This window comes from Mercurialis annua, linkage group LG1-X (assembly GCF_937616625.2).
Source record: "Mercurialis annua linkage group LG1-X, ddMerAnnu1.2, whole genome shotgun sequence".
In the NCBI taxonomy this organism is placed as follows: Eukaryota; Viridiplantae; Streptophyta; class Magnoliopsida; order Malpighiales; family Euphorbiaceae; genus Mercurialis; species Mercurialis annua.
Window position 1 is genome coordinate 52,366,629 of NC_065570.1, and position 24,694 is coordinate 52,391,322.

Here is a 24,694-nt window from a genome sequence, read left to right on the forward strand (position 1 = left end):
ATGTTATGATATTGATATGATAATTATCATATAAACATGCTAACGTTAAGATACTGAAATGATGATCAAGCATTTTTCTTGACAGAAAATCGTTTTTTCCTGCAGTGTTATGCTACTGATATAATAACGTCATAATGATACTGATATAATAATCAGGCGTTGTTTTTGTGCAGAAAATCGTTTTTTATGCAAAAAATTATTTTTTTCATCATAAAATTATTTTTAATGCAGATTTTCAGATTTTAATCTGAAAAAAATTCAAGAACAATTCTTTTAGATCTGAGAATTAAAATAAATCGTAATATCACCACGAGTTAAGAAAAAAAACTCTAAAATTAAATATGGAAGAACGGTGAATAGACAGTGAAGCGAAGACGAAGAGAAGGCGGGGTGAAGGCGGAACGGCGGCGAATTGTTGAAGGAATGGGGGCGGATCGTTAAAGAAGAAGAAAATGGAGAGAGAGAGAGAGAGAGAGAGAGAGAGAGAGAGAGAGAGAGAGAGAGAGAGAGAGAGAGAGAGAGAGAGAGAGAGAGAGAGAGATGTTATAGTAAAAATAAATGTTTATAGTAAAAAATAATAAGAAATAAATATTATTATAATAAAAAAATATCTTAGAGTAAAAAAATAAAAGTGCTAAAAAAATAAGATATTTTCTCTATCTTTTTCTATTGAGATAAAATTTACTATTATTTTAGAAAATGGGGTATTTCCCCTAATTTTCTCAACCTTTTGTATTCATGGTCGAATCGAACCAAAAAAATTGTGATGTATTAAAAGGTTTGGTATTAAAGAAAAGAATCCGCCTATAATTAATAACCAAACCAAAAATTTAAATTGCTAGGCGGAACTCTAATAATTATAATATTATCTCTACCTATTAGATGAAATTTACAACTTTATTAATTATTACAAAAAATAACTATACTTCAGAGATTACTAATAGATTTGCTAAATAAATTATTATCAAATATAAACTAGCTGAATTTTACGGATCACTGGTTCATACGAGTTCAATGCAATACTACGAGATTGATAGAAAATTTGTCTTGAAAACAAAAATTATATGGAATTGACATGAATTACTTCTCCAGTTTTTTTTACATCTTATTCAAAATTTAAATTCAATTGCAAATTTGCATATAAATGATAAAAGAAATTTGCATTCAACAAGAAAAGTACTCAAAATCTGAAGATGAACATACTAATTAATTTTTTTAAAAACATGTTCTCATAACATGGACCCCATGAGCCAACTTAGTAAATGCAGAAGGTAGTTTTTATGCCCTAATCACAGTCAAACAGAGGGTTGCTGACAGAATATTTACATTATTAGGAAGGTTCTTAAAGGCATGGACTCGACCAATCAAATGTTAGAGGAAAATGATTTTATAACATTTGATTGGTCAAATCCTCTTGTATGCTCGCCAATTTCTCATTTGCATTAAAAGTTACCCAAATAACAGTTTTAATTTTAACAACGTTGCTTCATATAATCCGTGGCTTATATACAGATACAAAGCCTAAAGGCGCACATGAAGATCCTGATCGATATAATCTAAATAAATATAAATGGCTTACAATTTATTGGATCTGCTTAAAGCCTCTTCTAGAGCAGCAGGGGAAACCATTAAATAGATAATAGATGCATCGGATCAGAACCCTGTACGAGAAAAGGAACAATATATTAGTTTGATGTACATTATTAAGACAACAAAAAATGAGAAGCAAATTAAGAGTGTATTTTCATATGGAAGCAAATGAAGCTGAAGTTTAATGCTTCAATTTTCATATCGTGCAACAGTAATCGATGAATTTCACAGATATTTCAAAACATATGCATATTGTATATACTTTAGAAATCTTGCAATTGTGGACTAAGGACCAGTTTTGCAGATGATCTACATGTCAGTTTCGAGTAATTGTAAATCGAAAAACAAAATATAAACAGAAACATATTGCATGGGTTAGTTACAAGTTGGACATAGATTGATACTTCAGCTTTGGAGGTTGAGTTTTCACCCAAAGTCCATCGACCTCTAAATATAAAATAACAACGATAAACCCAATGTATCAGAAAATTAATTAATCATATAAGTTAAGCAATTATCAAGGAAACATAACAAAAAGATACAAACAACAAGACCAATAAGTAGATATGGATGGTGATATGATCATGATTGTTCTAGCTAAACTAAAGCATTCCAACCAAGCACATGATTGAATCATAGATTATTTTAAAAACCGGAGAGAGTCGTCACAAGTAATATAGATCGAAATTCAAATATTGTACCTAGAAAAATTATTTACTTTATCCACCTATTAATTTACTCCTAAATGTCTAAGAATAAAACTAATTTGAGTATTGTATAAATTAAAATTAACAACTACATAAAATAAAAGCAAATACCGAAAATAAATGAAAAACAATACTAAACAATAGGGGATTAACACATTTTCATACACTTCATCAAGTTCAGCTATTCTAAGCCACCAGTCTCGCTAAAAACCTTAATTTGATCAATTATCGATCACCTAACTCAGTCTCGTGTTATCAGAGAATTAAACAATCAATTAAAAACAGAGTTTTAAAACCTAATCAGTAACTTGATCACACCAAAAAACATAATTGTAATAACCATTAATAATAAAAAAATTATACAATCCATTAGTAGACAAAAAAGCAGAAAAATTATTATAACTACGAACTAAGAACGAACCTGCCCTCTCAAGAAGAAGCACGCTTCCCTTCACACGGAGGACTTTCAAGGAAATTCTTCACCGGATATTTAGCCGTAGCCATACCTACCTCAAATACCAAATCCTCCCCGTTAGACCTAATCCCTGTAATAGACCACCACTTAAAAAATGCCCAAACACGAATACCATCCAGCTCCGAGATCCGACCCGACCCGATCTTACCCGTCACTTTTTTAGAATACGTGGCCAAGTAATTATCAGGAGGCAGCGTGATTTTACACGAGCCTCCGAAATTCACGGTGAATTCGCTGGAGGTCTGGTTTAAACTGTACTTTACGACGGAGGCTGGGAGGAGCCCGATAGGGAAGCCATAGTTTGTTAGCTCGACGTGGGCGGCGGACGGCGGGTGAGGATTAAAGTTTGCGGTGGAGAATGGTGCTATGAGTAGGAAGAGAGAGAGAAAAATAAGAAGTTTCTCCATTGCGGTGTCGTTTTAATGTAAAGCGAGTAAGGTTGTTTGGTACGTAATGTAACTGTTCAGTCAGACTTATAGATGAAGAAGATGGATAAAAAGAATGTGATAGTTGACCACGTGGAAAGCTAAAACGTTGCCGTACGGTATGGGATTTTATGTCTATATGGGCCATAGGGGGACGGATTTGGAATTTTCAAGCCCAAATTAGCATAGGCCCAACTTGTTTTTTTCCTTTTTTTTCTGATACAAGTGAAGAGGCAAAAACCCTAAGAAAACTCAAGTACAAACACTTCTATCATAAGTTATGATACTCCATGCATATCATGTAAAATCCAAGGCACCAAACTAGCCGGAATATCTTCATGAATCGCTAATCCGATCAGCTTCCCGTGCCCTATAGACGCTAAGTGGTCTGCAATGTTGTTGGCTTCTCTATAGACATGGCAAACCTTCACCTCCCAATCCCTAGCGATCCAGGCACGAATGGCAAAAAGCATGTTAGAATGCTGCGCTGCAATCTCGACGTTGTTTATCTTCTGAACCACTGCTTTATTATCTACTTCTAAAATAACTCTGCGACAACCTAAGTTCCAGGCATAGTGATGGTGTAGTGCAACCATATGATGACATATTTTATTATCTTAGGTTAACAGTAATAATAATCTAACAAATGAATTTCAATAAAGAATAATAGTGTAACTTTATTCTGGTCCATAAAAGTTCTTATTTAACCAAATCAGAAATAGTTAAAAAATTTAGAATATACTTTTACTAACCTGATATAGAAAAAAAGCAAGCATATACATATTATAAGCAGATCGCTTAACAAACTAAATTAAATTGTACAGTTGTTTAGCTATAATATTAGAATTAAATTCTTATTAGCTTTTATAAAAATAAATAAATTAAATTTCATAAAAAGACAAAATAAAAGAAGTAACTAATATAAAAAAAAAATCATACTTCATCCGTCCCGTAAAAATAGAAAAAATAGCTATTTTTTGTTTCATAAATATAAAAAAAGTAGTGTTAGTAAAATATTCTTAAAATTGATTACATCAATATTAATTGATTATAATTCCAATGTATTTAAACACATGAAATTTTATTGGACAATATTTATGTAGTGGTTTTAGTTTTTGCAAACCATTAAAAAAAATAAAAAGATAATTTAGAAATTTTAACATAAATTAACTATAACTAACTAACTTTTTAATTTTAGTGAAAATACAACTTTTTTTTATCTTTACAGGATGGAGGAAGTATAGTTTTATTTTTGTGGTTGAAGCTAATTCAATTAATATATATGTCAATAGGTATAGGTAATAATTTTGACATGCATCCTGTAGATATGTAATTTTCATTAACCACCCTGAAGTATCTTTTTTTCTTTAAAATTATCTTAAAATTTCAATCCGTATCTCTATTATTTTTAAATTTTATTTAATAATTTAATTGTCTTTACTGTAAATTCCTTTAACGCTGTTAATTTATTATGATGTATCACTTGACTTTAATAGTCCATTTGGTGACATGTCAGTCAGGTAAAATCTTACTGCATTCACTAAAAATTTAAATTGCTATTGAATTTATATAAAATCTTTTAACAACGTGAGATTTCTTTAAATTTTTGCAGGATACATTAGAATTTTTAAAATCTTTCAGTTCAATAAAATTAAAGTTAGTTGACATATCATCAAATGGACTATTAAACAAAATGGCACATCATTAAAAATGGACAACGTTAGAAAAAATTAACCATAATTATTAAATAAAAACTTACAAACAATTAAATTGCGAATTAAAGTTTAAATAGATGGTTCAGGGAGTAGTGCAAATTACCCCATTCTGTGAGAGGCTAAACATCTGGTAATTGTGTATTATCAGAAATTTTGTGCTGAAAAAATTAGGTCCATGGCACACTACTAGCACATTATATATGTGCAAAGTTGTTCTGACATGTTTATATCCTTCGAGCTCTGTCAAAGAAATGGATTGTGAAATTATTACTAAAGGTTCATCTTGCCTTTTCAATATTAATATAAAAATAAACAACATTAGAATTTACAACTTCAAAAAAAAAAAAAAACATCTTAAATTTCGTATTTTGGTTCGTTTTACTTTTTAGATGAGAATTAGATGATGTGAAATAGTTGAACAATTATATATAAATTGAACCGAGATGACAGAAAATTATTATGAAATTATAACATAAAACAAGTCAAAATACAAAATTTAAAAATATTTTTGTTTTAAATGACGAATTCAACATTATTAATTTTTTTTTTGTTAAATCTAAAACCGAAACGAACTTTTTGGTGAGCTTATAAAAGGCAGCAGTGTGTGTTATAAATTTTGTAATGAATTGATGATGGGGATGAGGATTTGGATTCAGAAATGCTGATTGATGTCAAATAGTTGAAAATCTTGAAGATGATTTATCATGTTTGCTGCAGAGGACACATTGTTTATCATCTGTCTTTCCCTCAACCCACAACATCCAACACCCCATTACTTTTACTCTACCAACTTGCCCTCCAACTTATAATACATTTGTTTCCAAATAAACATATTTTTAAATTACTTTACCAAATTGACTGAAAAAAAGTTAATTCTAATAATTTTAATCATGTTTTAAAAATAAGCACTTGACAATAATTCTAATTTTCTAATTTCACAAAACAAAAATTGCTTAATTTGATGTTTGAGATCTTGTATTTTCACTACTGTATTACATTCTGCTTTTTCAAAACAAAAAATTGTGTAAACGATCAGAGTACTTTTTATCATTATAATAAAGTAGTATATTTATCTATCCACAAAATTTAGCTTGTTTGCCAAATTTATTATAATTTTTTAATTTTATCATATATACTATCATCTTTTCGCTTTTATCGAATATATTCACAGTCAATTTGAAGCTAATATGCCACGATGTGATACACGCCGTGTAAAATTAATTTTGTACTCATAGACATATAGCATCACGTCATATTATTTCTAAATGAGTCATTGTTATATTTGGCAAAGGTTGAAAGATATATAATATACAGTAAGATTTAATAATCATGATTTTATATGGTAAATGAGTTAAAATTGTGGGCAGATAAATATATGCAAAGATTATAATAAATAGAGATTGCAATAAAACTCTCCCAATCTGGACATTACATTTTTATCGAGTTGTCACTAGACTATCTCTAAGTTGACTTGCTCTATTTTCATTATGGTTGATATTTAAATGTAATTTTTTTTCAAGCATGAAGATACAAATACCATTGCCCTGATTAAATTTAAAAAAATGTGAGCATTGTACATTGCACCCAGTCCAATGCTCATAGAAAATGCAACAGAAGAATAAGTTAAAAAACATATATATTAGAGACAAGAGATGGGGAACTTAAACATATGTTACAAACAATCCATACATATAGTAATAAGTTATATATACATTTAACTTAGCACTTAAAAAAAATTAAATGAAAATTATAGGAGTACAATATGTTGATGAGGTGGAATGCATATTTGGATACACACAAAAGTTTAGGATTGAGAATTCCAAAGCTGAGCAAATTTAACTTTGGAAACACTTTGTAGCACTTCACAAGGAATAATGTCTCCAATTACAACCACCATCTTGCTTTCCAGGTCTACTTTGTATGAGCTCACTCCTGTAGTATTGTTATTTTTATTTATATACAGTGTGATTGAAGGTTAATGATAACACTTGTTTAATACTAGTGTTATAAAAAGATAACCATAAATCTATAGTTGATAGCCATTTTAAAAGTTAAAAAAATCTTTTAATTTTATAAAATTAATAAAAATATTATATTAAAACAATCAAAAATTCTTTATAGATGAAACAAATATAACAGATTCGAAAACTTATTTATAGACCAAATATTTTTTATTTGGCCACTACTCGCTAATGTTGTTGTAAATCACTTGCGTAGCAGTGCATATCATCCCTAATTTGCTGAAAAATGACTAAAATTCGAGTCGAAATTGATTTTAATGCAAAAAAATAAAAATAAGAAGTGTATTGGAAAAAAAGTTTGAGGATTTAATTTCAATAATGTACGTACCTTCCAACTTGGAAACATGTTTCTCAACCTTCCTTGCACAGCCAATGCAGTGCATAGAAACTCTAAGCACCACTATCTGCATTAACCATCAAGAAAAAAATTCAAACAAACTATTGAACTGTTATATAAATTTTCATAATAATAAAACAAAACATGACCTTTTAAAAAAGAAGTGCAAAAAAAAAAAAGATACTACTAGTTTGCTTGCAGAGCGATGATATCTGATAAGCACTCTAGCTAATACTTAAATTAGCATTTCAGCAATTATTATAACTCAATTCGTAAAAACTTTTAAATGCTCAAATATTAACTTAAACATCGGAATGTTTATCGAACCACCACCATCCGACGAACAAACTATTTTTTTTATCTCGTAGAAATTTCTTATTAAAAGAATCAGATTCCACCAAGAACGACATACCTTAGGCTTCAGTTGAAAAGCCAAAGTTTGCTTGGCAGAAACAACATCTTTCAATCTCAGCACCTCACCATGACCATCACCATTTTGACTTGCTATAAGAGGTTTTTTCTCAAACTCTTCATTTTCATTAATTTCCTCGAAGTAATTCATGCAGAAACATGAAGAAGTTGATCTTGTAGTAACACAAAGGCAATCCAATACTTTTCCAAAACTAACCTTACCCATAATCTCTACCAAATAATATTTATATATTTTCCACAATAACAAATCAGAGAAGCTAAATCTGATATATACACTATATATTATATCCTCAGATATGCATAATATAGACTAAACAGAGAGAGATATAGAGAGGAAAAGCTGAATGTCATATTCTTTTATTGGGAAAGGCAAAATAGATAAAAAAAATAGAATGATTGAACAACACACATTTCCTCCTATATAGACCAGTAGTCAACAAAATGTATAGAAAAAGTTACTCAATTAATACATAAATAGAGATTTTGTTTTATCATGTGAGGAACTATAAAAAGGCTTAAAATGAAGGAATTTTCATGTGATAATGAACTTTAATTAATAAAGAATGGAGAGTAATAGAACTAAAAGTGGGTTATTACTCTAATCTCATGTGACTTTTTGTGGAAGTTAAGGGATATTAAAGCTTACTATTTCATAATGCTGGAGGATGAAAAAAAGCATAAAGAAAAGACAAGGGTCACCGCCACCCAATAATTATAAATGGAACTAGAAACATCAAACTTCATGACAGGTCATTATAATGGGACGTGAAAAAAAGGTGTATTATCAATTGCATGCCAATGGAGATATATTTATCTATAATTAATTAGGTTACAGAAGTGTTTAGTAATGACAGTACATAGTAAATTAGGACGTCTCTTATATCAATATGGATGAGTTTGAACTAATTGATTTGAGTGTGGTTCAATTCATGCATCTATAAGTAATACACGTATGAACTAAATGAAAGAAATACAATCAGCATATAGATAATGTGTCAATACAACTAGGCGCTGAACGATAAAAAAATAAAATTCATTTAATACTACTATTTATTCACTTCTTAATTCTTCTTTTTTAAGAAAATAATAGTAATCTTTACCAAACCAAATTAAATGCAAAAAAGTCTAAAGATATTCATGATGATCTAGCATGAATTTAAGAACATACGGGAAATCGACTAATAAATTTAAAATTTCTCTTACAACAATGGTTTGTGCTGCCCTAGCCGAGATAGACCCTTGCAACGTTCTAACCATTGCTTTTGTAACAATGAAGGCACGGGTAGCTAGATGGAAGGCGTTTCAACCATGATATAAGTACAAAAACAGACCAATATATGAGATTGTTGACTTCTATTTTAAGATAGGGTAATGTATGAATATTGCTAGATTATAAAGTAATAGTAAACAGACCAATATATGAGATTGTTGACTTCTATTTTAAGATAGGGTAATGTATGAATATTGCTAGATTATAAAGTAATAGTTAAATGACAAATATGTATTAATCTATTCACGACTATATTTTATTTGTTAAATATAAGACTAACTGACTTGACGAGATATTATTAATTTAAAAAATTTGTGAGTTTAGTTCATTATTACCAAATATATTCACAAGTTATTTAGAGCTGACATGGTATAATATTATACGTCTATGCGTATAAAAATATCATACTTGGCATATACAATGTCTCGTCAAGTTAGTTACTACAAACTAAACATGAGTATAATTGAGAACATTTTAAAAGATGATCAACATAACTGATAAAATTTTAAAAGTATAGTATATTTAATAAATAATGTATAATTGTCAATAGATAAATACATTTTATTTAGTTAAAAACATTATTTGAGAATACAGATTTCTTTTTTGAATTAAAAATACTGAAGTTGTTGACAACTGTCTTTGGAGAAATATAATTGTTGAAATAAGGCAAGAGGCCATGAATTATTGGAGAGTTGATGAGAATTATTGGAAGATAGAAATGTATGAATTTTCTTATAAATTAAAGGGTCTAATCTCAACAATAAAACATTAGTCTCCACAGGTTGGTCCATGTGATGAGTGTTTCTTTGAATGGATCTAAGAAGATGACATAATTCTTTAAAAATAAGGCCAAAAACCAGTGAAGTCATGTTGGTCACATGACCCTTTTTATATAGAAATATTTATGTAAATGGCTAATATGCAATCCAGAAGAATTTCATGTGGCATAGAGCATTTGAGCATAGCATAAAATATACAGCGAAAATTGGGAAACCATGTTCTTTTTCCTCTCATTATATAAGATTAGGGTGCACCACAAATAACACCGCCATATGGCAAAAATTTACCATTAAATTTAAAAGCGACAAAACATATTCATTTTATTGCGTTTCTAAATATTTAATTTATTAATTTTTTTTTAATAATTGGGGAAGAGAGCGCTTGTGGGAGGATTTAACACGACCTTACCAGTAATTTGCTGCTCAACGCTCATACCATTTGGATTACGACTTGTTGGTTTAGATAAAAATGATTGATTTAATTTTTATCATTATTAACTTTAATTTCAATACCATATCAATTAATTAATAAAAATTTGGCGCTGAAAAATAAAAAAACACATTTAAATATCTCAGCTAAATTGACATTTTTTTAACGTATGCATTATTTTCCTTACAACCATGCAGGTATAATATTAAACTCTGATAAACAAGATTATGATTAGCATAAAGGATAAACTAAATCAATGAATAACAAAATGATAACACCTTCAACAGAGAAAGCAACATGAATAGCAGCATCGATACGACGAGCTCATGAGACAATGGCCACAATAAGACAATTCATAGCAATAACGAAATCAGCTGAAGGAACATAATTCAAAATTTGTAATTGTTATTTAAAATTCAGAAATTTAAACTGTTATCTGAGACTTCTACTACAATTTCAAATTCTTCGATGGAGTTTAATAGATCATTTGGAAATAAATCACTTATCTTCTCTTCTATTAATAAATCTTTTTCAAAAATGTGTCATTTTAATTAATAATTTATACAAATAAATTATTTATTTATTATTATTATTTTGTTAGATGTAGATTATCAAACTGCAATGAAAGGAATCATCTCTCAATTTTTATTTAAATTATTCATACCACATGCTGCATAAGTTGGAATTAGAATATGCTAACTATTAGATTATACCATTAATTGTTTTATCAATTATATCTTAACAAATTATGAAATATTCAACAATTGTGATTAGGCGATAAAGACAGCAGTAAGGTGGCAAATTAAGGTCACAATCCTGAATCATGTGATTGGTTTTGGGAATAAATTTGAACTTCTATCATCTTACATAAGCTACAAAAAATTCAGGCCTTGTGCTAACTCCCACCACCTTCTTATTCGGCTGAATATATAGTTTGACCATTAAACTTGTATTCTTTTATCCATCTAACCTCTAAACTTAACGTCTCACCTATCGAAACTTGTTAAATAATCCGATTTGACCCCTGAACTTGATAAATACGTAAATATTGAACCGCTCCGCACACAATATTTTTTAGAATATTTCAAATGACAGATGGACACGGAGGAGTTCAATATTATAAAATTTTAATATGCAATCTGGAATTTTTGTGCATAACCCAATAGGCTCCTTTATATTTCTAATTAATTTGAATGTATATTATTCATAAATCAGTGAAATTAAAAATAAAATGCAGCTATAAATATAATTTTAGTTAGTAACTTTGAACTTGAAGAAGAGAAAGAAGGAAATTAACAAGAATGAAGAACATATGGAATGCAAATTTAATTAGATTTTTTGAGACAATTAAACATAGTCAATAAACCGAAGAGGAGATGCAACAGTGACAGAGAAAGAGATGTATGTAAGAATAAAATGATAATATTTTTTAAAAATATGTAAAACTATAATAGATTTTCAATAACAAAAAAAGTAAAATATACTCTAAGTAGGTTAAATAACAGGTCTAGTACTACTTAATTAATTAATATTAAACTGGTTATTTAACCAACAATCAGGATTTAAAAGAAGCACGTGAGCAGCCTCTTTTAGGCGGTAAGAAAATTTTATTCTTTCTTAAATATTAAATTAAATGTATATATGAAATATTTTTATTTGGTTAATCAATTTGAATTTGATTATCCACATTTTTAATTACACTAGTTTCGCATTACGTGCTATGCACGTGGCTCGTAACGTAACTCGTCAATGAACATATTAGTAATTTTATTATTATTATATCAATTTTTATTTATAATTAATTTTAAATTAGTTAAGAATTTTTGTAAAAGTAAATATAATATATCCGGTTATTAATTTTTTTTCCATACTGAATTTATTCTTCTTTTAATTTATAATAACCATAATTAAATAATTAACTTAATTTTATTAATAAGATCTTTAAAAATAATAAGATAGAAATTTAAATAATAATATATTGACCAAATACAGTATTTTAATTTTGTAGTTCAATCAAAGTAAAAGATAGGTATTTCTACTAATTTGGAGACAATTTAGTTATTTTTTACATACCAAAAACTAAGTTGGAGATAATTTAGCTATCTATTCTAATTAGAATTTTAATTACAATAGTGAATAACTAAATAACTAATTAGTTAATGACTATAAAACCATTATTTAGTAGTACATAAAAAAGGATTATTCAGTAAATTTGCCTGTTCTCCCCATCCGTGCTTTTATATATAGTATAGATATTAAACATATGCACTAATATATGCTCAAATTTATAGTCACAATAAAAGAATATCTAATAATACTTTTGAGTAATTTGAAACATGTATTCATCATCATGAATGGCAAGACAATGCACATGTTAGTATATAAGTATAAGTTTATTTCGCGCATTTTAATTTAGTTATTTTATTTGAATATCATTTTCAAGCAGTTTTTAATGGTATTATCACAAAAAAACAATCATATAGTTATTTTTACTACTACTAGACCTGTTCATGGGTCTTCATATTTAGCCCGCCCATCCGCCCAAGCCTGTCCCTCTAAGGCCGGACTTGGATACTAAATTTGTGTCTCAAGTCTAGCATGAGCCCAAATCCGTAAAAAACCTGCTAATATATGGACGAGCTCGAGCTTTCACTGTTTTTATAATTTTTCATGTAAGTTTGAAAAAGTCCGGCTCGAGCCCGCAATTATAAAGTATAAGGGTTGTGCAGAAAATATGAAGTGCAGACCCGACTCGAGCCAAACTTAAGCTTATGAAAAAGAGGAAATTACACCATTTACCAAAAAAAATAAAAATAATTATAAAAATATATGTTGACTTTTTTCATTTACAAAAATATTAATAATATTTACAAAAGTACAAAAAAATAAAAAATAATATCAAACATACGGTGTATAATGTGGGTATAATGTTAGTATACTAATAAACTAACATTATATCAACATTGTACCAAAATTATACCAACATTATACATACTGAGATTTTATTAATATTAAATAAAAATTTACCAAAATTACATCAAATCGTATACTGAAAATTAAATTAATAATATACCAAAATTATACCATCAGTATACCAAGAGTATACAAATTCTCTAATTCATTACCAACTATAGTGAAAAATACACATAAAAAAAATACATGTTATCAACTAGAAAATATATATAAAAATTTATAATCAATATACCAAAAATATACTGAAATTATACCAATAATAAACCAAATATTATTTTTAAATTATCTGATTTATAGTTTTAATATTCCAAAATTATACCATAATTATACCGACATTATACAAATCGTACTTTTGTAATTAATTTTCATTTTTTGATACTTTTGTAATTAATTTTAAATCAGTCGTATTTTTGTAAATAAAAAAAGTTTACAGGTATTTTTGTAAATATTTTTAAAATTTTAGGTACTTTTGTCATCGTCCCTATGAAAAAACTAGTAAAGCCTGCTAAAACCGGCTAGGGCCCAACGCGAGCCCATCCCATGAACAGGTCTTACTACCATTATAATAAAGATAAATATCTTTTATGTGTTAGATTAAATGTATATATGCAATATTTTATTTGGTTAATCTATTTATATTCGATTATCCACATTTTTAATTACATCTATAACAACTATATAAGTGGGAGGGGGAATAATGATCTTCAATAATATTTATGAATAATAAATAATTGAATTAGTATTCTGTTTTAATAGGGTGTAATTTCAAATAAAATACAAATGAAATATAACTGTGATAAGACAAATTGTACGTGATGTAGCTAAGTATGTTTATTTAAACTGATAATTGATAGCATTAAACATTATATAATCAATATATAAATTATTTTCAGGATATATATTGTCAACATTAAACAACATATTGTTCATAGAAGACGAATTAATATACCACACGGATTTTACAAACAATAAAAGCTGATAAATAGAAGGGATTGTTATATATTAATGTTGTTTTTAGGATTTTTAAGATATAAGCAATCGACTAAATTTTACTATATGGATTCACATATTTTAATAATTAGTGTTCAAAATGACACATTCGGCCAAATCTATTATCTATTATTACAACTGAACAAAAATCATTGTACAAGTAACAGTATTTTGGCAATTTTATCCTTTACTAGTTAAAAAAATTCTTCCATACAATTTGTCATGAATGGCAAGAAAATCTATGTGTTAATATATAAGTACAGTTTTGTTTAGCGCATTTAGTTTAGTCGTTTCATTCAGTATCACTTTCAAGTAATTTTTAATGGCCTTATCACAAAAAATGATCGTATAATATCTCTACCGTCACTAGACTTATTCATTGGTCTGGATATCCGGTCCGCCCGTCCAAGCCCATCCATTTAAGGCTGAAATTGAACACTAATTTTTTGTTTCAAGTCCAGCATAAATCTAAGCCAAAAAAATCCGTTATTTTATAAACAGTTCGAGCTTTTATTTATTTCACAATCCTCATGTAAGTCTGATAAATTCCGGCCCGAGCCTGCATTTATAAAGTATAAAGGTCAGGTTCAGGTAGAAAACATGAAATCTGGACCTGGTTCGGGTTAGGCTGGTCTTACATAAAAATTAATAAACCCGCCAAGCCCGTCTCAGCCCGACTTGAGCCCATCCGGTGAGCATGTCTAACTACTATTAAAATAGAGATAAATATTTTTTTTATGTGTTATATATATATATATATATATATATATATATATATATATATATATATATATATATATATATATATATATATATATATAATATAATTTGTATTTGATTATCCACATCTCTAATTATATATTAAATATATATGCTATGCAAAGGTATAAATACTCAGTCTCATCTCCGCATTTTAACTAATTTGTTTTCTCTCTCTCAATTATAATTTATTTTCTGATCAATCAGAGCCCACCCTCTAGATTCAAATCGGTGAGACATTAAAGGTGTAAATACTCATTTTTATTCCGAACTGATTTAATTTTTCTCTCTCAATTCGAGCCCAGTAAAATTAGTGAATCACTAATTGATAAATATTGATTAGTCATGGCATGGCAGTTCTGGGTGTCGCTATGGCCGCGGTTAAGCCATGGTGGCCTCTAACAACCGGTGCTATGGGTTCATAAATTATCATATACTTAAGGATTTATGGGACCACATATGCATGGGTTTACAAATAGGTTGTTGCGTTATTATTAAAATTAGGCTTAATTCTCTAAAAAAAACCCACCTTGTATTTTTTTTCGTTTATACCCTGATTTTGTAAAAACATCATTTGTACCCAATTTTGAGTTTTTCTGTTTCATCTCTACCCAAAAGCATTAAATTGTACTCTTTTTATTTGAGAAAAAGTTTAAAATAATCCTTCATTTTTAACTTATATACTAATTAGATATTAATGTTATTAATAGTACAAAAATACCATCTTCTTCAAAAAAATTAAAAATAATAATAATTTTTTTAATTTTTTTCAAAAGTATTTCCGAATTTTTTTTAATTTTTTTAATTTTTTTTAAAAATATTTTCGACAAAAGAATTAAAAATAATAATAATTATTTTAATTATTTTCTTATTTTATAAAATTAAAAAAATTAATTAATTATTTGGATGTATTTGATTATTTTTTAAGTTTAAGGATTTATTTATATTTTTTAAAATAGAAAAAAGTATGTTTTAAACTCTTTCAAATGAAAAGAGTACAATTTAATGCTTTTGGTTAGGGATGAAACATAAAAACTCAAAATTGAGTACAAATGGTGTTTTTATAAGGTCAGAGTATAAACGAAAAAAAAGTGTAAGGTGGGTTTTTTTTTAGGAATTAAACCTTAAAATTATTCTTGCTTGGACAATAAATTTATAATTAGAATCATAAACAACATTTAGCTTCTCTAAATTATTATCGTACTTTTTTTTATTACAAATTGTTTATGCAAAATAAAATAAAATTATGACATATAAGTGGAGTGATGAATGATAAAAAACTCCAATTCATAATTTTTTGGGTCAAAAGATAATATATTAAAACAATAAACGGATTCCGGCTTCGATTATGTTTTTTCGATTATTTTTTGCTTGTTTTCTATAAGCTTCATATGTATTTTTAATTTTGTCTTTGGTTTGCATTTTGAAAGTTCATATGGTTAGATTTTGTTAATATGACTTTCATCAATTTGTAAACTTGATCCTATCTATCTAATTCATAGCTTTGAAAAAAAAAACGGATTACAACCTAAATCGTTAAAGTACATCGTAAATTAAATTATAAAAAATTAAAAAACAAACTGAAACGCTATAATTGATTCACGAAAAGAAATGAAACAACAACATAAATTTAAAGACACAAATCTTGCAGGTGTTAAGTATCCAGGAAGAATTCAAGTGTTGAAAATTTCCTAACACCAATTGTACCTTCAGAACCTCTATTCATCTCTTGTTCCGTTACTAATATACCTCAAACAATATAAAAAGCTTGAATCTTCAAAAACTTAAATCTGAAACTTGAACAAACAGCTAAAAAATCTTGAACGATCCAAGGATCTAAAAAATACAGACTATATATCGAACAAAACACATGAAAATCACACAAAGCTCTCAAAAACAGAGCAATTTATTCAAAAACAAGGAAAACAAAACAAGAAACGAGCTAAGAGACGATGATTTCCGGCTAGAAGCCGAGAACCACCGTCTTCTGCACTCGAAACCGATCAAAATCAAACTTTCTCTCTCTAAAAATATTTTCTCTCTCTAGTCCAATTCATAATTCACATGTTATTTTTTCTTTCTCCTATCCTCTTCTTAGTATTAGTTAAAAACTTAAAACATTTAAAATCTAAAAACAAAATATAGGATAAACCAAATATTTCATCTAAATAATGAGAAGTAATTCAAACGGTATAAGCGTTGGACAATAAACTTCAAGGTCGTGGGTTCAGTTTTTTCCACAAGCGCTCCCTCTCTCTAATTATCAAAAAGATAAATAAAAATTCATATATATCTGATTAATAATAATGGTGATTAAATAAAAAAATTTAAATGAGCAGTAATTAATCAGATAATTGTTTGAATTAATTGCCTAATTATCCCATAAAGAATAAAATCAGAGTTGCAGTCGCCGTGTATGACCTTAGACTAGTCTTCGGCGACTGTAATTTTAAACCAAAACGCAGCCAAAACCGTCAAGAAAAAGATCAAAGAGCATCACAGAGCCCACTCATTTAGCAATAGCATCCGCATCGCATGCTTGTAGGGACAGCCAGGGTACAGCTCTCCTCTGTGTCCGAGAACATCATAATAATATCTCTTCTTTTTAATTTAATTAATTAATTACTCTCTGGCTACATTTTTGGGAAAAGCAAGACTTTAGTTAGCTCTTCTTAGCTGTTACCAAAAAAAAACTTTCTTCTTAGTTACCGTTTTTTTTTCCTCTTTGATCTCTCTGCAATTTCTACTTTTTTTCTCTCTGTTCTGTACGTAAATTCAACATACTGTAACTGAACACTGTGTTACTGCTGGATCTCTATTTATTTTCAAATTAAAGCATTTTTTTTAACAGTCTTTATCGAAATTCAGGTTAGTTTTAACTTTTTGGATTCTGAACTGGCTGATGTTGAGCTTTTTTTTCAATTTTTTGATTGCTAGTTTTGATTTCTCAGATCCGTCGTTTTAGATTGTTGAATTATGTTTCCATTTGTTGGCGGCTGATGACTTAGTTACTGTTGTAAAATTTTGTGTGTGAATATTGATAGGTCTTAATACGGTGAATTTTATGAGTTTAAGATCAATTGAAGTAACTATGTGTTTTGTTTTGTTGATGTGATTTAGTCTTGAGCAGCGGAAATGGCGAATCGAGTGAGGGAAGATGAGAAAAATGAACGGATAATTAGAGGACTTTTGAAGCTTCCAGAGAATCGTCGATGCATTAATTGTAACAGTCTGGTATACTTCAGTTTACTTGCTGTTTATATGGTGTTAGTGTTATTAGAGCCAAATACATTATACACTCATTGCATAATTGCATTGTAACAAACTTAGAATTATGCTAATGCACTTCTATTATGAGAATCTTAATTAATAGGCGTCGTAGTTAGTTTTGTTGTGTTTACAATAAATCGCTGGAATCTAACTATGAAAACTGGAAAAGTGATAGAGTATCTCATGTTATCTAATGAAGAAACAAGATTTATGATTGCTTTACTGATTTCATTGTGGCCTTGGAAGAAAGGCATCAGCGTGTTTTCTTTTATACATACTGTTCTTTAGCTAACATTCTAGAACCATTTGTAAGACAATTGTTCATTCCTTAATATTGGAGACTGGACCATTAAAGATTCTTGGAGGTTGAGGTCTTGCATATGATTTTTCAGTAACACTAGACCAAATCAAGGTTTTTTCTTTAAATGTTTTACTAGATCACGGTTTTGCTATGAATGACACAGTTACTAAATCGTTTTTGCTTACGTATATATATACTCCAAAGAAATTGCGATTAGTTTGTCCACATTTATGATGCACATACTAGGCACAAATTTTTGCACCAACCATATCAAATAATTTTTGTTTTTGTTTACTTTCTTTTCTCATCCGGTGGTTGCTAATAAGTAGAACATATTGTTTGATATACCAGTGTCATTATAGTTTAATTGCATGCACTACCATGTTGCTATAGAAAGATAGCGTTGTTGAATATGTTCATGTAATGTTAATTTATTTTTGTTTGAGCAGGGCCCCCAATACGTATGTACAAATTTCTGGACATTTGTTTGCACCCCCTGTAGTGGAATACAGTAAGTGTTAATGCATCTAATCAGTAGCCTGTCTCTTTCTCTTGCACGGCTATGTTGTCTTTTTCAGTTTTTTGATTGAGAAACTACTTATTCTGTGCATGTGTGGATATGTACGGGTATTGATGTGTGTGTGTGTGTGTGTATAGAGAGGGAGGGATATAAAATTTCTTGCACTGACTTTAACCTTTTGAAATTATATCTAGTCGCGAGTTCACACACAGAGTAAAATCAATATCAATGGCTAAATTTACTACACAAGAAGTTACTGCTCTTCAAGAAGGAGGAAATAAGGTATGCAACCTACTCCTCTTGCAGGGGGTTAGATATCTGCCCAGTGTATTATTTTGAGTTGTCTATTCTGCTTTCACAGTCAACTGACTTCTAAATCTTAATCGCAGCATGCAAGAGAAATCTATCTTAAAGAATGGGATCCACAACGTCAGTCTGCCCCTGATAGCAGGTTGTCACTCATCTATGTCTTCTTTCTTATTTCATTTTAATAATGATAGCATTCTGATTCATACTTTTCCCACCAGTAAAGTTGATCGCCTTAGGGACTTTATTAAGCATGTTTATGTGGATAGAAGATACAGTGGAGATAAGAACTATGGAAAGCCTCCTAAGCTGGTGAGATAATCAATTTCTCTTGTTCTATGTTTTCCTGCGATTAACTTTCAATGCATGATGTTTCTGAAATTTGAATGGCAAGTTTTTTGGGATTATGTAAAATCTCAATTAGAAATTTGTTCATCTTCCGAATGACGAACTTAATGCAGGGAGACAAAGATGACTCGTACCGAGGAGGGTCTCGAAGTCCACCGTATGAGGATACGTATGAACGTCGTCATAGTGAAATGTCTAGTCCTGGTGGAAGAAGCGATGACAGGAATTCCAGACATGGTTATGATGAAAGAAGAAGCCCTGGATATGATCAAGAAAGTAGACAGTATAATGATCATCGGAGAAGTCCTGCTCGTCCAGAGGTAGTCAACGATTGGCGTCGGGAGGATAGATTTGCAAATGGAAGGAAAGCTGATGACCATAGAGCCTCTGATGGAGAATCTAAGCTAGAAAGCAGGTCACCTGAGCGGCTGAAAGATCCAGAATCCTCTAGTCCACCTGTTGTGCGGCCTGTTAGAGAAATTTTAGGGGATAACATAGTGCCTCTTCGTATTGGTGAACCTCCCAAAGCCAATATAAGGGCTGCTGATGGATTTTCACAGACACAGGTACAGCTTCTGTTTTGTTCAGTTGCGTATATGATTTTTCTTTTGGTGCCATTTAATACTCTATTATCGCATGCTGCTACTATTGAATGCATAGTTTATTTTTTAGAGGTTACCACTGACATTTTGAATTTCTTTAGTTTTTTTCTATATCATGTGAATCTTGACATGGATATGTTTTGGTATAGTGATCCACGGTCTTGTTTGTTTCATCCGTCTTCATTCATCAGGCAATTATGCTCTGCATGCTTTAATTTAAATCAGGAGACAACATAAAATCAGTTCATTTGAAAAAATAAATAATGGAGAAGCCGCAGTGTTGGCAAAACAGTGATGTAAATAATTTTGGGTTGAGTTGCTCATCGGTGCCTATAGCAATGAAGGTAGGCTGGAGCAGAATGGAGGATTTGAAAAGTTTGGGAAGCTTTTCTTCAGTGTTTTCAGTGTTAAATTTCTAAAACCAAAATGAATTTATACCGGATATTTTCAGACTCTATACTGAACTCTGTTGATTGAAATGCACTTGTTTGATTAATAGATTTAGTAATTTGTTATAACTGGATAATGGTCCCCTGTAGTTTGAGAAACTAGCGAATTCAATTGTCATAGAAGTCAAGAAATAACTTTACTACTTGCAGTGGTAAACAGTACTTTGCTTTGCATTAGCGATGTGAAATTTTGTTTAGATGTGAGCAGCTTTTTCAATCTTTTGTTTTCTCTCCCATTCTCTAGTCTCAAAGTTTTGTGGCATTTGATTGCAGAGAACTGCTTCTTCTAGTAGCTTGGGATCTACAAATAGTAATCCGCCAGAAGTCAAATTGGAGAATGCTGTAAGCTTAATTGATTTTGATGCTGATCCTGAACCACCTGTTACTAGCACAGTGCCTCAAGCACAACAAACAACTGCATCCCACTCGATTGCACAACCAGCTAGTGCAACTAATGACAATAATTGGGCTTCTTTTGATTTTAACCCTGATGTGAAGGTGAGCCAAACTTCTCCACATGCCAATTCCCTGGACTCTGTTCTCTCACAATTGTCAGTTCCAGCTTCTACACCCAGTCATGCAGCTGGACCAGGAGCTGCACCTGCTGCACCAGTTATGTCGGCCGGAAATGCACCTGTATTCCCCCTTGATACAAATGCTTCTGTAGTGAATACAATTAATAGCTTGCCAACATTTCACCCTGTTGGTGTTTCAACTGTGGCCCCTGGATTGGCACCTCCAGTTCCTGTCAATGGTGGGCCATGGCCTAGCGTGCAGCATCAACAACCTTTTCAGTTTCCAGCTTCCAGTGGTCAGCCTACCAATCAACAATTTACCCCTCCATTCAATGGTGCATTAGGCAATCAGGTACAATGGTTTTTTTGAAATTTGGCATTATAGCAATGAAAATGATGCCGTGTTTGCTTATCTCGTTGCTTTTGGGGACTTTTTGGCAGCCATGGAATTTGTCAGTGGCCTCTAATGTGCCCACAAACTTGAATACACAAACCGCTGGAGCCCCTCATGGGGTCTCAGCACCTGCCCCGGGTTCTGCATCACAGCCTCCAGCCATAGATGTAAAATCAAGTGGAAGACAAGAACTGCCTGCGGTATGGGTATTATCTTTTATGTATTTAAAGGTATATGTATGATAATGAATGCTTCTTAGTTCTTAAGCTCCCTTGGATTTTCGACAGGATCTTTTCACAGCAACCTATTCATCTTTTCATGCACCAGTTCATGGGTGGCAAACTGGTCCGCCCCGTGGTGTGGGGTTTTCCATGCAATATATCAATGCTCCAGTGGTATGGTTGTCAAATCAATCTATAATGAATTTTGTCTATCTTACTGCTCCGCTTGCTGCATTTTTAGTTAAATTACTTGCAATTCTAAACCATGATATTGCAGCCCATGCCAATGCCAACTTCCATCCAGCCTTCCAAATCGATGAATCCTTTTGATCTCAATGAGCCATCCCCGGCGCAAGTCCAAACTGTATGTGATTAATTTGTTTGATTTTTAAGCATATCACCAGCTTTCTTTTTTAGTCTTGTTTATGATTTTCTTCTGATGAAATTATATGATGATTTCGTGCTGCATGAGTTGGAATGTAGACATAAATGTGAAAAGGGAAATAAGCAGTAGTATATGATTCTGTAAAGGCCTAATTACTTAAAAAAACCCCCACCTTGAAACAATTTTTCGTTTATACCCTGACCTAGGAAAAAGTTCATTTGTACCCTTTTTTTGATTTTTCGTTTTCAATTGTACCCCAAAATTTTATTTTTTGGCAATTTAATTAATTAAAGGATGAAAACATTAAAAATAATTAAATAGAAGGGTTATATCATCTTTTTTTTATTTGAAAAAATACAAATAAGTTAAATTAATGAACGATTATTTTAAGCTTTTTCTAAATAAAAAAAGTTCAATTTAGTGCTTTAGGGTAGAGTTGAAAATGAAAAATCAAAAAAAGGGTACAAATGAACTTTTTCCTAGGTCATGGTATAAACGAAAAAATATTACAAGGTGGGAGTTTTTTAAGTAATTAGGCCTTCTGTAAACATGAAAGTTTAATACTTCAATGTGATCAAATGTGGCAAAATTGTTAGATGAGAAGAGTGCTTTGTCTGACCTTTTATTTTATATACTTACTGATAATGATATGAGCACACAAATTTTGGCGGTTGTAGTTAATAGAAATTGCATCAATTTATTCTATCTCGAGCCTTACAAATTGTATTCCTTGTGATACAGTTTCCTACAATGGCGTCTTTGCAAGGGGCTCTCCCAAACATGCCAACATCTTATGGCTTACAGCATAACTCTGGTCTTGGTGGTCAATCATCAGTGTGGACGCCGTCCCACTCATTACCTTATCAATCAGCGTTGCCTCCTCAGCAACCGTCTTATGTGTCAGCTATACCCCCAAGTAAAGTCTTACCTTATGTTATTCTTTTGTTTTTCTTCATCATTAACATCTTGCAATGGATTAATTTTGATTTCATGTTGCAGGAACATATATGGGACAGCAAATGCCAAGTAGCATGGCACTTTCTGGGTAAGTTCCTTCTGTGTGTTCCATTATTCCATATTTCAATAATAGCTTACAGTCATATTCCGTCATGCCCAAAAAGACACGTAGCAAAATGTTGCTTGTTTATCTAGGCTTTATTAAAGAATCAAAAATGTTCGAATTTTGTTAACTCCGGTCATTTAAAACTTCGGATCACGTAATGGGTCAAAGTTTAGTTATTTATAGTTGGTCATTTCGTAATTGTTTTTGAAATTTCACGAGGTTTGAAGTTATTTTGGTTTATTTAACAATTATTAATTTTATTTCCATTTTTCCAGCCCCCAAGGAACCTTTGGTACTGACAGAGCTGCTTATGGTACCGTAAATATGGATCAACAGTTAGCCGGTAAATTCTCAGCTCCTGCAGCCCCTTCGCCATTCTCTTCTATCGGAGGGAACCCTTTTGGCTGAGCTCAATCGTAAGTAAACCCGTGTTCTTATTTCATTGAAAGCATCAACTTGTTGCTTCCTCCAAATAGCTGGGTGAAAAGTTTTGATTCTTAATATCTGTCGAGTCTTCCAGCCAAATGACCGATGTTTGCCTAGTTGAAAGGTCAATTTGTCCATATTAGCCCTGAATTATTTGGAGAGAGCAAGAGAGTACGATTAAGAAGAGTAGGACATCTTCACTGGGGGATTTAGGTTTTAATTTTATATATTTTTTCTAATGTGCCTATAATGTCTATTGGCGTTTGTATTTTATCATTTTTATGTGTTGCCTGCTTCTCTTAGAAGTCATTATTTTACCATCTTCTTCATGTATGATATTGAAAATTCTTCATGTTTTGGCGAGGCGTTCGAGTCTGTGAAAAGTTAGTTTGTATGCATATATTGTTGATTATTAAGATTATTTTTCTCTGACAGTTGTTTTTGCGTTCCTATCATTTTATCCTTTAGGAATGTAGACATTTCAGCTTAAAGATGCATTTTGAAGATTCTAATGTGACTGAAATTTCAGAGGAACTGTGTGTTTTTCTTGTGGAAAGAAAAATTTGCAATTTTTAGACGCCAACTTCTGAATCCTGAAGTAATATTTTCTGAAAGCCGATGCGACTTTTTGTGATTATAAAAAATTTCAGTGGCTCATTTTGTTATTTGTCATTGCAAGATAAAGGATAATATGCAAGAACAGGCATTTTTATGCCGTGCGTTAAAATTGGAAAAAAGAAACAAAATGCATAGATGATTATATTCTGAACATTTTTTACATCTATTAAAATAGCATTTGATTTTTTTTTTTGAATTATCAACGGATCATGTATGTACACTCGGGATAAATACAATATCCTTACATCAAGATGTACTTTTTGAGAACATAATTTAATTGGTATAAGAAAATTATATAACGCACCATGTAATTCGTGCAACAAACAATATAGAAAATTGAATGGTAAAAAAATTAAATAATAATTTTTTTTGA

At 30.4% G+C, this 24,694-nt stretch overlaps 3 protein-coding genes across 5 annotated transcripts; 1 reads left to right on the forward strand and 2 right to left on the reverse strand.

The window, feature by feature from the left end:
- Positions 1 to 1,449: 1,449 nt before the first annotated feature.
- On the reverse strand, positions 1,450 to 3,244 carry LOC126666262 (uncharacterized). 2 transcript variants are annotated; one of them, XR_007637843.2, is made up of 3 exons: positions 2,719 to 3,244; positions 1,974 to 2,037; positions 1,450 to 1,661 (listed from the first exon to the last, which is right to left on the reverse strand). XR_007637843.2 is itself a non-coding variant. In XM_050359269.2 (2 exons), exon 1 carries the CDS (start codon positions 3,177 to 3,179, stop codon positions 2,727 to 2,729), a length of 453 nt encoding a protein of 150 aa, XP_050215226.1. In that variant the 5' UTR covers positions 3,180 to 3,242; the 3' UTR covers positions 1,450 to 1,661; positions 2,719 to 2,726. The 2 variants fall into 2 exon arrangements, 1 of the variants encoding a protein (XP_050215226.1); XM_050359269.2 differs by lacking the exon at positions 1,974 to 2,037 and having other exon boundaries at positions 2,719 to 3,242.
- A 3,287-nt stretch (positions 3,245 to 6,531) lies between these two features.
- On the reverse strand, positions 6,532 to 8,297 carry LOC126664881 (protein SODIUM POTASSIUM ROOT DEFECTIVE 2). Its single transcript, XM_050357489.2, has 3 exons — positions 7,683 to 8,297; positions 7,262 to 7,337; positions 6,532 to 6,844 (listed from the first exon to the last, which is right to left on the reverse strand). Exons 1-3 carry the CDS (start codon positions 7,905 to 7,907, stop codon positions 6,717 to 6,719), a joined length of 429 nt encoding a protein of 142 aa, XP_050213446.1. The 5' UTR covers positions 7,908 to 8,297; the 3' UTR covers positions 6,532 to 6,716.
- A 9,057-nt stretch (positions 8,298 to 17,354) lies between these two features.
- LOC126656371 (probable ADP-ribosylation factor GTPase-activating protein AGD14) lies at positions 17,355 to 24,137 on the forward strand. Of its 2 annotated transcripts, none has more exons than XM_050350939.2 (14): positions 17,355 to 17,459; positions 18,024 to 18,137; positions 18,924 to 18,985; positions 19,189 to 19,276; positions 19,384 to 19,445; positions 19,522 to 19,612; positions 19,762 to 20,214; positions 20,973 to 21,566; positions 21,656 to 21,808; positions 21,896 to 22,003; positions 22,107 to 22,193; positions 22,956 to 23,130; positions 23,214 to 23,259; positions 23,553 to 24,137. In XM_050350939.2, the coding sequence occupies exons 2-14, from the start codon at positions 18,039 to 18,041 to the stop codon at positions 23,683 to 23,685; spliced, it is 2,151 nt and encodes a 716-aa protein (XP_050206896.1). In that variant the 5' UTR covers positions 17,355 to 17,459; positions 18,024 to 18,038; the 3' UTR covers positions 23,686 to 24,137. The 2 variants fall into 2 exon arrangements, with proteins under 2 accessions (XP_050206896.1, XP_050206887.1); XM_050350930.2 differs by lacking the exon at positions 17,355 to 17,459 and adding an exon at positions 17,544 to 17,771.
- The last annotated feature ends 557 nt before the right edge of the window (positions 24,138 to 24,694 follow it).

Bases quoted from the DNA above. Each gene is read 5' to 3' on its own strand.
- LOC126666262 (XM_050359269.2), bottom strand. From the start codon at position 3,179: ATGGAGAAACTTCTTATTTTTCTCTCTCTCTTCCTACTCATAGCACCA.
- LOC126664881 (XM_050357489.2), bottom strand. From the start codon at position 7,907: ATGGGTAAGGTTAGTTTTGGAAAAGTATTGGATTGCCTTTGTGTTACT. The intron at 7,338-7,682 runs GTATGTCGTTCT...TGGTTAATGCAG, and splicing joins CTTTTCAACTGAAGCCTAAG to ATAGTGGTGCTTAGAGTTTC. The intron at 6,845-7,261 runs GTACGTACATTA...ACAATACTACAG, and splicing joins ACATGTTTCCAAGTTGGAAG to GAGTGAGCTCATACAAAGTA.
- LOC126656371 (XM_050350939.2), top strand. From the start codon at position 18,039: ATGGCGAATCGAGTGAGGGAAGATGAGAAAAATGAACGGATAATTAGA. The intron at 19,277-19,383 runs GTATGCAACCTA...TCTTAATCGCAG, and splicing joins TTCAAGAAGGAGGAAATAAG to CATGCAAGAGAAATCTATCT. The intron at 22,194-22,955 runs GTATGTGATTAA...CTTGTGATACAG, and splicing joins CCCCGGCGCAAGTCCAAACT to TTTCCTACAATGGCGTCTTT.